General features: G+C 40.1%; 1 protein-coding gene across 8 annotated transcripts in view; it reads right to left on the reverse strand.

The window, feature by feature from the left end:
- The window catches only part of agtpbp1 (ATP/GTP binding carboxypeptidase 1), a 267,274-nt gene that overhangs the window by 75,673 nt on the left and 179,534 nt on the right, over positions 1–12,067 (reverse strand). For all 8 annotated transcript variants that reach the window (XM_072281601.1, XM_072281603.1, XM_072281604.1 and 5 more), the window contains 2 exons: positions 7,854–7,941; positions 989–1,133 (listed from right to left, as the gene is read on the reverse strand). In XM_072281601.1, the coding sequence (XP_072137702.1) occupies positions 989–1,133; positions 7,854–7,941 (233 nt within the window). The remainder of the gene's footprint in view (positions 1–988; positions 1,134–7,853; positions 7,942–12,067) is intronic.

The following is a 12,067-nucleotide window of genomic DNA, read 5'->3' on the forward strand; positions in this document are numbered from 1 at the left end:
GGACTAAGAAGTGGCAGATGGGGTTCAACCCAGATAAGTGTGAAGTGGTTCATTTTGGTAGGTCAAATATGATGGCAGAATATAGTATTAATGGTAAGACTCTTGGGACTGTGGAGGATCAGATGGATCTCGGGGTCCAAATCCATAGGATGCTCAAAGCAGCCACGCAGGTTGACTCTGTGGTTAAGAAGGCATACGGTGTATTGGCCTTCATGAATTGTGGAATTGAATTTAGGAGCTGAGAGGTAATGTTGCAGCTATATAGGACCCTGGTCAGAGCCCACTTGGAGTACTGTGCTCGGGTCTGGTTGCCTCACTACAGGAAGGATATGGAAAGCATAGAAAGCGTGCAGAAGAGATTTACAAGGATGTTGCCTGAATTAGGGAGCATGCCTTATGAAAGCAGGTTGAGTGAACTCGGCCTTTTCTCCTTGGAGTGACGGAGGATGAGAGGTGACCTGATAGAGGAGTATAAGATGATGAGAGGCATTGATCGTGTAGATAGTCAGAGGGTTTTTCCCAGGGCTGAAATGGCTGCCACAGGATGGTACAGGTTTAAGGTGCTGGGGAGTAGGTACAGAGGAGATGTCAGGGGTAAGTTTTTTTACGCAGAGTGGTGAGTGCGTAGAATGGTGGAGGCGGATCCGATAGGATCTTTTAAGAGACTTTTGGATAGGTACATGGAGCTTTGAAAAATAGAGGGCTATTACCCTAGTAATTTCTAAGGTAGGGACATGTTTGGCACAACTTTGTGGGCCGAAGGACCTGTATTGTGCTGTAGGTTTTCTATGTTTCTGCTTTCAGTATCTGCAAGAAAAACTAAACAGACTTTCAACATGAAGCTAAGACTTCTTATAGGACTTAAAAATTGTATTTAGATTTTGAAGGCAGCAATGTACAACCACCACACACTACATAACATGCAGGTAACAGCTGCAATACCTACTTTACAAATAAAAATTGCAGTTCAACATTTTATGCACGTTACCTGCAAAGTAGAGTATGTATATGGATAGTGATAAGCAAAGTAGCACACATCATCCTTATGAGTAAAAGTCATTGTAAATGTCAGTGTGTAATATGATTTTCCTTTCTGACCACCTGCTGCAATTGAGCTTCTGGAGAAATGATTCCTACAAAGGAAAGGAATAACTATGTTAAGATATTTCACAATTTGCACTTTTCAGCGCATTGATTGCAGCTAGATAGCTAGATCATTGATTAATTTTTAGTTGGACAACAATTCATTATTTACCATGTTTGGTTCCATTGGAACAGATTGGATAATCAATTCACTCATACCAGGTTGAAATCTAATTTTCAGAAAGATATTTCAATTTCCTGATTAACATCTTGTACTAAATAAATTACTTGCTCCTTTTTATTAAAACATATTTGCCTCTGCCTTGCAAAACTTTAGAAAAGTTATCTTTTTCTGTTGGATTTTCTTAAGAATAATTTTCTGTTTAGCTTATAAACTGGCTGGGGAACGTAAAAATAAGGAAACATGGCAACTTATTGGTGTTTTGTCTTTAAAGTAAAACTGGAAAAAACACTTCACACCAGTGATTAGTGAATAAATCGCTGCCAATGGAAGCAGGAAGTCAGGGTAGGAGCAAAAATCAGTGCATTTTAAAGGGCTGGCATCTTCTGATGTGTTGGGGTAATGATCTTTTTTTTCCCAGTATTAATTCATTTATGGTTTCTACTTCTACCACTCTTTCAAGCAGAGAGTTCCAGAGCCCCTGCCCCTTTACTGATTTAGAGCAGCTTTACTGATTCTTCCTAATACCCAAAAATTCCCTGTTCTGACAACACCCTTATATATATTCTTCACAGTATCTGAGAAGCTGGGAACTACAAAGTGGAATAATGTAAACACTCATTTGACAAATTCAGATTGTTCCCAAGTAAATGAAAGGATGACAACTTGTGATAGCCTTGCGATGTCCCAAAGCATCAAGTATTTTGTGAGTTTAAATCACTAACAATCATGAAAGTGTTACAGCCAATTTGCCCACAAGATGATCAATAAATTGAAATGTGGTAACAGCCAGACAATTAGCTAACTGAAGCTCTAGGAACCTTCCTCTCCTTCAGAACCCATAGAACCTTTTATGTTCACCATGATGGTAAAAGAAATTTTAGTTTAATAACTCATCTAAAGAAGCATTGGTATTCCAGCCTATATATTTGTGTTGAATTTATTGGAAAATGGAGAATGTATTTATCATTGGAGGAATTGACATGTAGCCAGGGGGTAAATATGATTAAAATAAATCCTGGTAAACACGAAATATGCAGCATTTTGTTATAGATAATGTATACACTCGTGCACTAGAAAGGCTGGTTGATAATTACATTTTCTTTAATCATTACCAGTGCCACGTATGTTAACAATATACCAGCAAAATAGAAACCATGGAATCCAAACAAAAGCTAATTGTGCTAAATTGAGCAGTTCAAACCACAAGCAATTTATAATAAATTAGATACTTTGCTTCAGATAAAATTTGTGGTCAGTTGGAAAATGCTGTGCCCAAGGTTTTTTTGGGGCTATAAACCTCCTCTAATGTATTGTTGTGAACAGAAGAATAAAGTTCTGTTGATAATGTTGTGCAGCTCCCATGCCAATTATATATGCCATCCTATTCTGAAGGTCTGGCTGTTGGACTTTTACTATCTCAAAGGTGAATACAATTCAACTCATGTACTCACCCACCAGCGCCTTTACTTCCTGAGAAAACTAAAGAAATTTGGCCCGTCCCCTAAAGCCCCCACTAATTTTTATAGATGCACCGTAGAAAGTATTCTTCTAGGGTGCATCACAACCTGGTATGGAAGTTGTCCTGTCCAGGACCGAAAGAAGCTGCAGAAGATCGTGAACATGGCGCAGCACATCACACAAACCAATCCTCCATCCGTGGACTCACTTTACACCGCACGCTGTCGGAGCAGTGCTGCCAGGATAATCAAGGACACGACCCACCCAGCCAACACACTTTTCATCCCTCTTCCCTCCAGGAGAAGGTTCAGGAGCTTGAGGACTCGTACGACCAGATTTGGGAACAGCTTCCTTCCAGCTGTGATAAGACTGCTGAACGGATCCTGACCCAGATTTGGGCCGTACTCTCCAAATATCCGGACCTGCCTCTCGGTTTTTTTGCACTACCTTACTTCCCATTTTTCTATTATCTATTTATGATTTATAATTTAATTTTTTAATATTTACTCATTATAACTATTTTAATATTTAATACTTGTAATCTAGGGAGTGTGAAGCACAGAATCAAATATTGCTGATTGTACGTTCTAGTACCAATTGTTTGGCGACAATAAAGTATAAAGTACTGAGAAAGACAGAAGAGCAATCTTAATACTTGTAACACCAATTTACTATTTTCAGGAGTATGATTCCACAGTTAAAACTAATTTGACTGTGGTCTGCAGAAGTTGTTAATGGAGAAAATAGATATTATTAAAAAGATAATTGTGCTGTTAAGTATTAGCCTTAAATTGAGTTGAAGAGAAAATCTGAGGATTAGGTGAACAAATGAAACACTGTATCTTTAATCAAAGATACTTTGAAATAACAAGGGGAGTGAATCCTTTCTTATTAAAGATTAAAGGTCCCAAGTGTTAAAACCATTTCTAAAAGCACAGATATTGCCTGATCCGCTAAGAGTTCCTCATGTGCTTCTTATCATTTTTTAATCCTCCTCAATTATTGAACGTGAAAAGACTCTAATGCAAGTATATCCTCTTAAGAAAAGTGGATAATGTTTACATCAGTCAATTATTGCCAACAATGATTAATCTAAACAAAATAGCTAAGCCTGTATATGCTTGTGGATCTTAAATCATTGGAACTGGAAGTTTAGTGACTCGTATTCTGCTAAAAAAAAACAGCAATTTTACTATGAACTGTAATAAGGGCAATGGAGTCATAAGAGAGACCACAGATGCTGGAAGTCTGGAGTGACACAAGAAATGCTGGAGGAATTCAGTAGATTAGGAAGCAAATATGGAGGGAAATGGACAGTTGACATTTTGGGTTGAGACCTTTCATCAGGACTGGAAGGAAAGAGGTAAGATAGCCAGTATGAAAGGTGGGAGAAAGGTGAATCCAGATGACCAGAATGATAAGCAGATGTGGGAGGGAATGATGTAAAAAGCTGGGAGATGATAAGTGGAAGTGACAAAGTGACAAAAGCCTGAAGAAGATGGAACCTGATAGGAGAGGGTAGTGACCACAGAATAAGCAGAAGGAGGTGAGGAGGGGAACCAGAGGGTGGAATCTGAGTGAGATGGCTAGATCAAGAGGATGGGGAAGGGGAAAGTGGTGATGGGATCACTGGGATAAAGGAAAGGAAGAAGCTCACAGAGTGTCGTGGAATTTAGAGAAATTGATGTTCATGCCATCAGATTGCAGACTATCAAGGAGGAAAGTGAGGTTCTGTTCCTCTTATCGGTGTCTACCCTCAACTTGGTATTAGATGCGGCCGTGGACAGACATGTTGGTGTGGGAATGGGAAGTGGAATTAAAATTGCTGGCCACTGACAGAGCCTGGCTATTATAGTAGACAAGCAAAGGTGCTTGATGAAACAATCTCTCAATCTGTATCTGGTCTCACTGATATAAAGGAAGCCACACTAGGAACACCAGATGCAATAAATTATACCAAGGGACTGACGTAAAGATTACCGCACTTGGAAGAAGTGTTTAGGGCCCTGAATGGTGGTGAGGGAGGTGTAGGGGCAGGTGTAACATTTAGCATGGTTGCAGGGATCAGTGCTTTGAGGGGAATTGGCAGGGTAGGTCAAACAAATAAGAAAGTCATGGAGAGAGTGATCCCTATGGAAAATGGATAGGGGATGGAAGAGAGTGGGAACTTATGCCGAGTGGTGGAATCCCATTGGGGACAGTGGAACTAGTAAAGAATGAGATGCTGGATGTGAAGGCTTATAGGTTGGTAGGTGAGGATGAGGGAATCTCAATCCATGCTATGTCCGGTGAGGGCAGTATGGGGTGGTGAGGACAGAAGAGCAGGAAATAAATGTGATGCAGGCTGACTGATAGCAGTGGGGGGGGGGGGGTCCCGTTTTCTGCAAAAAGAGGAAATCTGAAATATCCTGGAGTGGACAGCCTCATCACAAGAATAGATGCAACAGAAATGTCAGAACAGACAGTAGGAAAATGTATTCTTGCAAACACAATGGACTCTTAAGATTAAGTAAACAATTTTATAATCAGAATTGCAATCAAGTTAAATATCACTGACATATGTTATGAAATTTATTGTTTTGTGGCAGCAGTTCACTGCAATACATAAAAAACTATAAATTACCATGTAACACAGTAAAAAATATTAAATAACTAGTGCAAAAAGGAAGCAAAAAAATACTGAGGTAGTGGTCATGATTTTGTTGTCCTTTCACAAATCTGATGGTGGGGAGGAAGAAGCTGCTCCTGAAACGTTCAGCGTGTGTCTTCAGGCTCCTGTACCTCCTCCTTGATAGTAGCAATGTGGACGGAATTAAGATGGCGCCAAGTGGCTGCCTCTTTAAGCTATCTGCGGAAACAGCTTAAATTCCTCTCTTTAAGCAACACACATAAAAAGGGTCTCAGCCTGAAACGTCAACTGTACCTCCTCCTAGAGATGCTGCCTGGCCTGCTGCGTTCACCAGCAATTTTTACGTGTGTTGCTTGAAATTCCAGCATCTGCAGATTTCCTCGTGTTTGCGTTCCTCTCTTTAATGTGGTTGGGGTTCTATTGCGGTCCTGATCTGCAACACCACTCAAACTGCATTTATTTTAACAGCAGTTGAGTTCCTACTCCTGGAGCTCACTGGCCAGCCGTTTTCGGACATTCTCCGGGCGGGGCGTGGATAATACCACCCCCAGGGTGCAACCCCGTGGACGACTGATTCCAGGCTAATGTTGCTGACTGAAGTGTCACAGGAGAAGACACATCAGGATTTTGCTACAGCAGATATGTGGACGGAGATTTCTGTTGTCAAGCGATTGCATTCTCTCTTTCTCTCGATGGTGGGGAGAGTTTACTGCCGATTCTTGAGTCAGAGAATCTCGGAATAACAAGTGACGCAGCAGATTGTAGCAGCATAACAGTGACTGTACTTCTACCCTTTTGCTGCGAAATGGGTGACAACTCTGTCCTTTGTTAGTGAGACAGAGTGAGTGAGCGTGAGTGAGAGAGAGAGCGAGAGCGAACGAGAGAAAGAGGGAGAGAACAAGAACACGTGCCAGCCAGCGACATATCGAACTATCGGGTAAACAACAGTTTTTGTTGACTGCAGATCATGCTCCTTCTTTTGGTGCTTTGCCATTGCTTGATGGGTGGTGGGCACTGATGATTTTTTGTTGAAATGAATGGGGGGAGGGGGAGGTTAATGTGTTCATGCTTGATGCTGCTTGTGTGAGGGAGAGGGGAGAGGGAACTTTGGAGAAATACTTTTCTGTCATTCATTCTTTTGGGCTTCTTCTGTTTTTCATGGATGTCTGCCTAAGTATTTCAGGTTGTATACTGTATACATTCTCTGATAATAAACAGAACCATTTCAAATGAGAAGGGGAATGCCCTGGGTGATGGGGGTCCTTAATGATGGATGTCACCATTTTGAGGCATCGCCTTTTGAAGATTTCCTCAATGGTAGAGAGGCTTGTGCCCATGATAGAGCTGACAGAGTTTATAACCTTCTACTGCTTTTTCCAATCCTGTGCAGTGGCCTCTCCATACCAGACAGCAATGCAACCAATTAGAATGCTCTCCATTTCTGAGAATCTTTGGTGACATTCCTCAAATTCCTCATGAAGTATAGCTGCTGTGGTGCCTTGTTTGCAATTGCTTCATGTGGGCACAGGAACATCTGCCTTTTTATCACTTGTGAGATCGCTCTGCATGGAGACAGGAGACTGCCTTTTTATTGCTGGTGAGATCACTCTGCTACGAAGAGGGAGAATGTTGGCCAGATTTTCTGCGTTTTTGATATGGACTTGGACTGTCAACTTTTTTTCAGTCTCACGGTTTTTTTGTATTCTGTGTTTTTCACCCGATTTTTCTCTTTTTTTGTGTGTGGGGGAGAGGGATTTGGAGGGTTGATGTGCCTGTTAGGTTTTAGTTCTTTTTTTTGTGCGGTGAGGAGGGATTTTGGGGTTCATGCCTTTCGTGCTACCTTTCTTTTCTTTCTTGGTTTCGTGGCTATCGGGAGAAGAAGAATTTCAGAGTTGTATACTTTGATAATAAATGAACCTTGGAATTAAATTAATTGTAAGCTCCAGGTAACACAGAAAATGCCACAAAATATAGCTTAATACACACCTACACACGGTAAACAGCTTAACTTCTGTCCTTAATGTGAACCAACTATCTACAAATTTTGTCAGTGAACCCTTAATTAGATTCTAACAGGGTTTTTCAGCTAACTCCTGCTTTTCTTTTTCTAATTAAATTAAATGCAAGATATATTATCCCTAAGAACCCGAAGGCTAGAAGGGAAGAATCCTCATCTTATCTGAAATCCTGAAGCTTCAGAAAGCTGAGATGAACCAAAAATGAAAATATTGTCAAGTTTTTGGAATATTAATCAGTGTGGCAGTGATTGTAAAATAGAGCCATGACCTTCACCAAGAGAGTGAACTGCAGATAAAATAATTATTTCTTCCTTGCAAAGAAGGCAAAATTAAACTAAATAAACTAAAAATCTATAATTTCATGGTTAAGAAAGGAACAAATTTCAGTGAGATAGTCAGCAGTAAACTGAAAAAGGAAAATAAAATTATGCAATGAAATATAGTCCTGTATATATACAGAAGAACACACACACACTCTTACTTGTAGTAACAGATGTCTGTTCCAGTTCGAACCCACTGTGGTCTTCCAAGCATGGCTTCTTGGACTGAATACATTAGGGGATGCATACCTTTCAAAAGAAAATGTGATTTCAGTGTACTTATGGATAGAAGTATAAATACCATTGCTCCTCAGTGCACTTCATAAATTAAACAATGTGAGATTTTCCTGTACTTTCTATTCTGTTGATTTTATCACGACAAAAGACTAAACCACAAAGAGAGAAATTTCTGATGGTGTTCAGAGCAGCTTGTGAACAGTATGTTTTTGGTCCGTCAAGAAAGAAGTTGGATCTGGTTCTGCGGAATGAAAGGGCCAATTGAAGCAAGTGTCGGTGGGAAAATAGTTAGGGAACATAGTCTCATAAGATTTAGATAGAAATAGAAATAGGTAAGAGGAATCTAAAGTTGAACTGCAATGAAAAATGTGGCTAGCTAGCATCATGTGCAACCATGGATTGGCATGTAAAATAGAACAGATGATCTACGAAAGATTGCTTCAAGTACAGAGTAAATTATATTCCCAGAACGATAGAAGGTGTAGGAAATAACATTAGAACTCACTGGATGGCAAAGAGGTAAAATAAGGAATGGGTAATACTGAAATACACTTTTCAAATAAAAAACTCATATGAAACCAACAGAATGGCCCAGAAGCAAGTAGAAAAGAAACAGGAAGGCAGTTAGCACACATTGGAATCAATTACGTTGCACAGGTATGTATTAACAAGTAGATAGTAGAAAGAGAGATAGGGTCAGAGGATGGTTGATAAACCTACAAGTCCTCCCCAGCTTATGTAAACCTGACTAATATGTACCACTCATACATATAAACAACTGGCAGGATGGAATAGCCAACTGCTGCAAGGCAATAGCAATCTTCTACCATGTGGAAACTTGACTCGTGATCCAATTATTGATTTGTGAACTGTCCAGATAACACACAGTTCACAGAAACAGAACCCTACCATAACATGGAGGGGGCCTGTATTGAGCAATTTTTAAATCACTTTTCACTGAGGAACTTAATGTTGTAAAGATCTCATAAGAAATGGAGACAGTTGAGATAACAGACAGGACATGCTAAGAGGAACATACTAGATAGGTAGCCAATACTTAATGACACTTACAATGGATGGAGTACATCCATGGCTGCTGAAGGAAACAGAAAATTGTAGACAGGCCTGTCATTATTTTCATTGTTCCCTACATACATAGAAGTGACAACCACCAGCAAACATGACACCCTTGACTAGTGTGTAACTATCGTCTGATCAGTATAACTTAATAGTGGGCAAGATCTTAGAAACATCAATCAGGGAAAAAGTGGAAATATTGAGCAAATAAAAGAGAGCCCACACAGATTTGTAAAATACAAATTGTGTTTAACTGTCCTCCTGCGGGTTTTTGATGTGATAACTGAGAAGGCTGAATAGCTGGTCAGCAAAATTGAAGACCAGGGATAAAGGTATCAATGACAGCATGGATAATGAATTGGCTTAAGAGCAGAAGGCAGAGTTGTAAACAAACTTCTGGAGGGGCTGGCAGTAAAATCAGTTTTTTAATGCTTATTAATAAGTTGAACATGGATTGTGCAGGGTAAAATTTCCAAACTTGAGATATAGATTGACAGAAAGTACTGGCAAGCAAGCAGCAGATGAAAGTTAATAGCGACAAGTATGAAGTGATGCAGCTCAGCAGAAAGGTCAAGAGTTAATAAAGTATAAATGATGCAGTTCTGAATGGTGTGAAGGTACACGGTGAGCTGGATATGTGTATCCTTTTTGAAAGTAGCAGTATACATTGAAAGCACAGTTTGTAAAAATGCAGAAAAAGCATAAAAGCAGGAAGGTTACGTTGAGCCTTTATGAAACATAGTCATAGACTAATACAGCACTAAAACAGCCCTTCATCACGACTAGTCCATGCTAACCACTGCATCGTCCCTTATAGTCCCAGAACCACCCCCCCCCCAAGCTCCTTCCCTCCATGTATTTATCCAATTAACTCTTAAATGTTGTAATTGTACCCACCACAATCACTATTGCTGGCAGCTCATTCTCGCTACTCACTACCCTTTGAGTAAAGAAGTTATCACTCAGGTCTTTTTTAAATCTTGTCCCTCTTGTATCTGTGCATTCTAGTTCAAGACTCCCCAACATTGGGGTGAAGACTATGACCTTCCACCTCATCCATACCCCTCATGATTTTATAAATTTCCTTAAGGTCAGCCCTCATTTTCCAAGCAATGAAGTCCCAGCATGGTCAACCTTTCCCTAAAACTCAGACCCTCTAGTCCAGTTAGCTTTCTCACAAATCTCTTCTGCACCCTCTCCAACTTGAAGTGTCTTTCCTGTAAATAGACTGTACACAGGTAGCAGGTATTTGTAGTAAGCACAAGGTGGACATAGCAGATATTTGTAGTAAGCACAAGGTGGAGATAGCAGGTATTTGTAGTAAGCACAAGGTGGAGATAGCAGATATTTGTAGTAAGCACAAGGTGGAGATAGCAGGTATTTGTAGTAAGCACAAGGTGGAGATAGCAGATATTTGTAGTAAGCACAAGGTGGAGATAGCAGATATTTGTAGTAAGCACAAGGTGGAGATAGCAGGTAATTGTAGTAAGCACAAGGTGGAGATAGCAGATATTTGTAGTAAGCACAAGGTGGAGATAGCAGGTAATTGTAGTAAGCACAAGGTGGAGATGGCAGATATTTGTAGTAAGCACAAGGTGAAGATAGCAGATATTTGTAGTAAGCACAAGGTGGAGATAGCAGGTATTTGTAGTAAGCACAAGGTGGAGATAGCAGATATTTGTAGTAAGCACAAGGTGGAGATAGCAGGTATTTGTAGTAAGCACAAGGTGGAGATAGCAGGTATTTGTAGTAAGCACAAGGTGGAGATAGCAGATATTTGTAGTAAGCACAAGGTGGAGATAGCAGATATTTGTAGTAAGCACAAGGTGGAGATAGCAGGTATTTGTAGTAAGCACAAGGTGGACATAGCAGATATTTGTAATGAGCACAAGGTGGAGATAGCAGATATTTGTAGTAAGCACAAGGTGGAGATAGCAGGTATTTGTAGTAAGCACAAGGTGGAGATAGCAGATATTTGTAGTGAGCACAAGGTGGAGATAGCAGATATTTGTAGTAAGCACAAGGTGGAGATAGCAGATATTTGTAGTAAGCACAAGGTGGAGATAGCAGGTATTTGTAGTAGGCACAAGGTGGAGATAGCAGGTATTTGTAGTAAGCACAAGGTGGACATAACAGATATTTGTAGTAAGCATGAAGGTGGAGATAGCAGATATTTGTAGTAAGCACAAGGTTGTGATTGTCAGAGATTTTAATTTCCCACACATAGACTGGAAAACCCATTCTGTAAAAGGGCTGGATGGTCTGGAGTTTGTAAACTGTGTGCAAGATAGCTCTTTGCAGCAATACATAGTGGTACCAACTAGAGAAGGGGCAGTGTTGGTTCTGTGAGGGAATGAGATAGGTCAGGTGACAGAGGTATGTGTTGGGGAGCACTTCGGGTCCAGTGAACACAATGCCATTAGTTTCAATATAACTATGGAGAAGGATAGGACTGGAACCAGGGTTGAGAGTTTTGATTGGAGAAAGGCTAACTTTGAGGAGATGCAACAGGATTTAGAATGAGTGGATTAGGACAATTTGTTCTACGGGAAGGATGTAATAGAGAAATGGAGGTCACTTAAAGGTGAAATTTTGAGGGTACAGAATCTTTCTGTTCCTGTTAGATTGGAAGGAAAGGTTAAGTCTGAGAGAGCCATGGCTTTCAAGGGATATTGGAAACTTGGTTTGAAAAAAGAGAGAGATCTACAATAAATACAGGCAGCTTGAAGTAAATGGGGTGCTCGGGGAATATAAAAAGAATCTTAAGAAAGAAATTAGAAAAGCTAAAAGAAGATATGAGGTTGCTTTGGCAAGTAAGGTGAAAATAAATCCAAAGGGTTTCTACAGTTATATTAATAGCAAAAGGATAGTGGGGGATAAAATTGGTCCCTTAGGGAATCAGAGTGGACGGCTATGTGCGCAGCCAAAGAAGATCGGGGAGATTTTGAATAATTTCTTTTCTTCGGTATTCACTAAGCAGAAAGATATTGAATTGTGTAAGGTAAAGGAAACAAGTAGGGTAGTTATGGAAACTATGATGATTAAAGAAGAGGAAGTATTG

Source organism: Mobula birostris, chromosome 17 (assembly GCF_030028105.1).
Source record: "Mobula birostris isolate sMobBir1 chromosome 17, sMobBir1.hap1, whole genome shotgun sequence".
In the NCBI taxonomy this organism is placed as follows: domain Eukaryota; kingdom Metazoa; phylum Chordata; class Chondrichthyes; order Myliobatiformes; family Myliobatidae; genus Mobula; species Mobula birostris.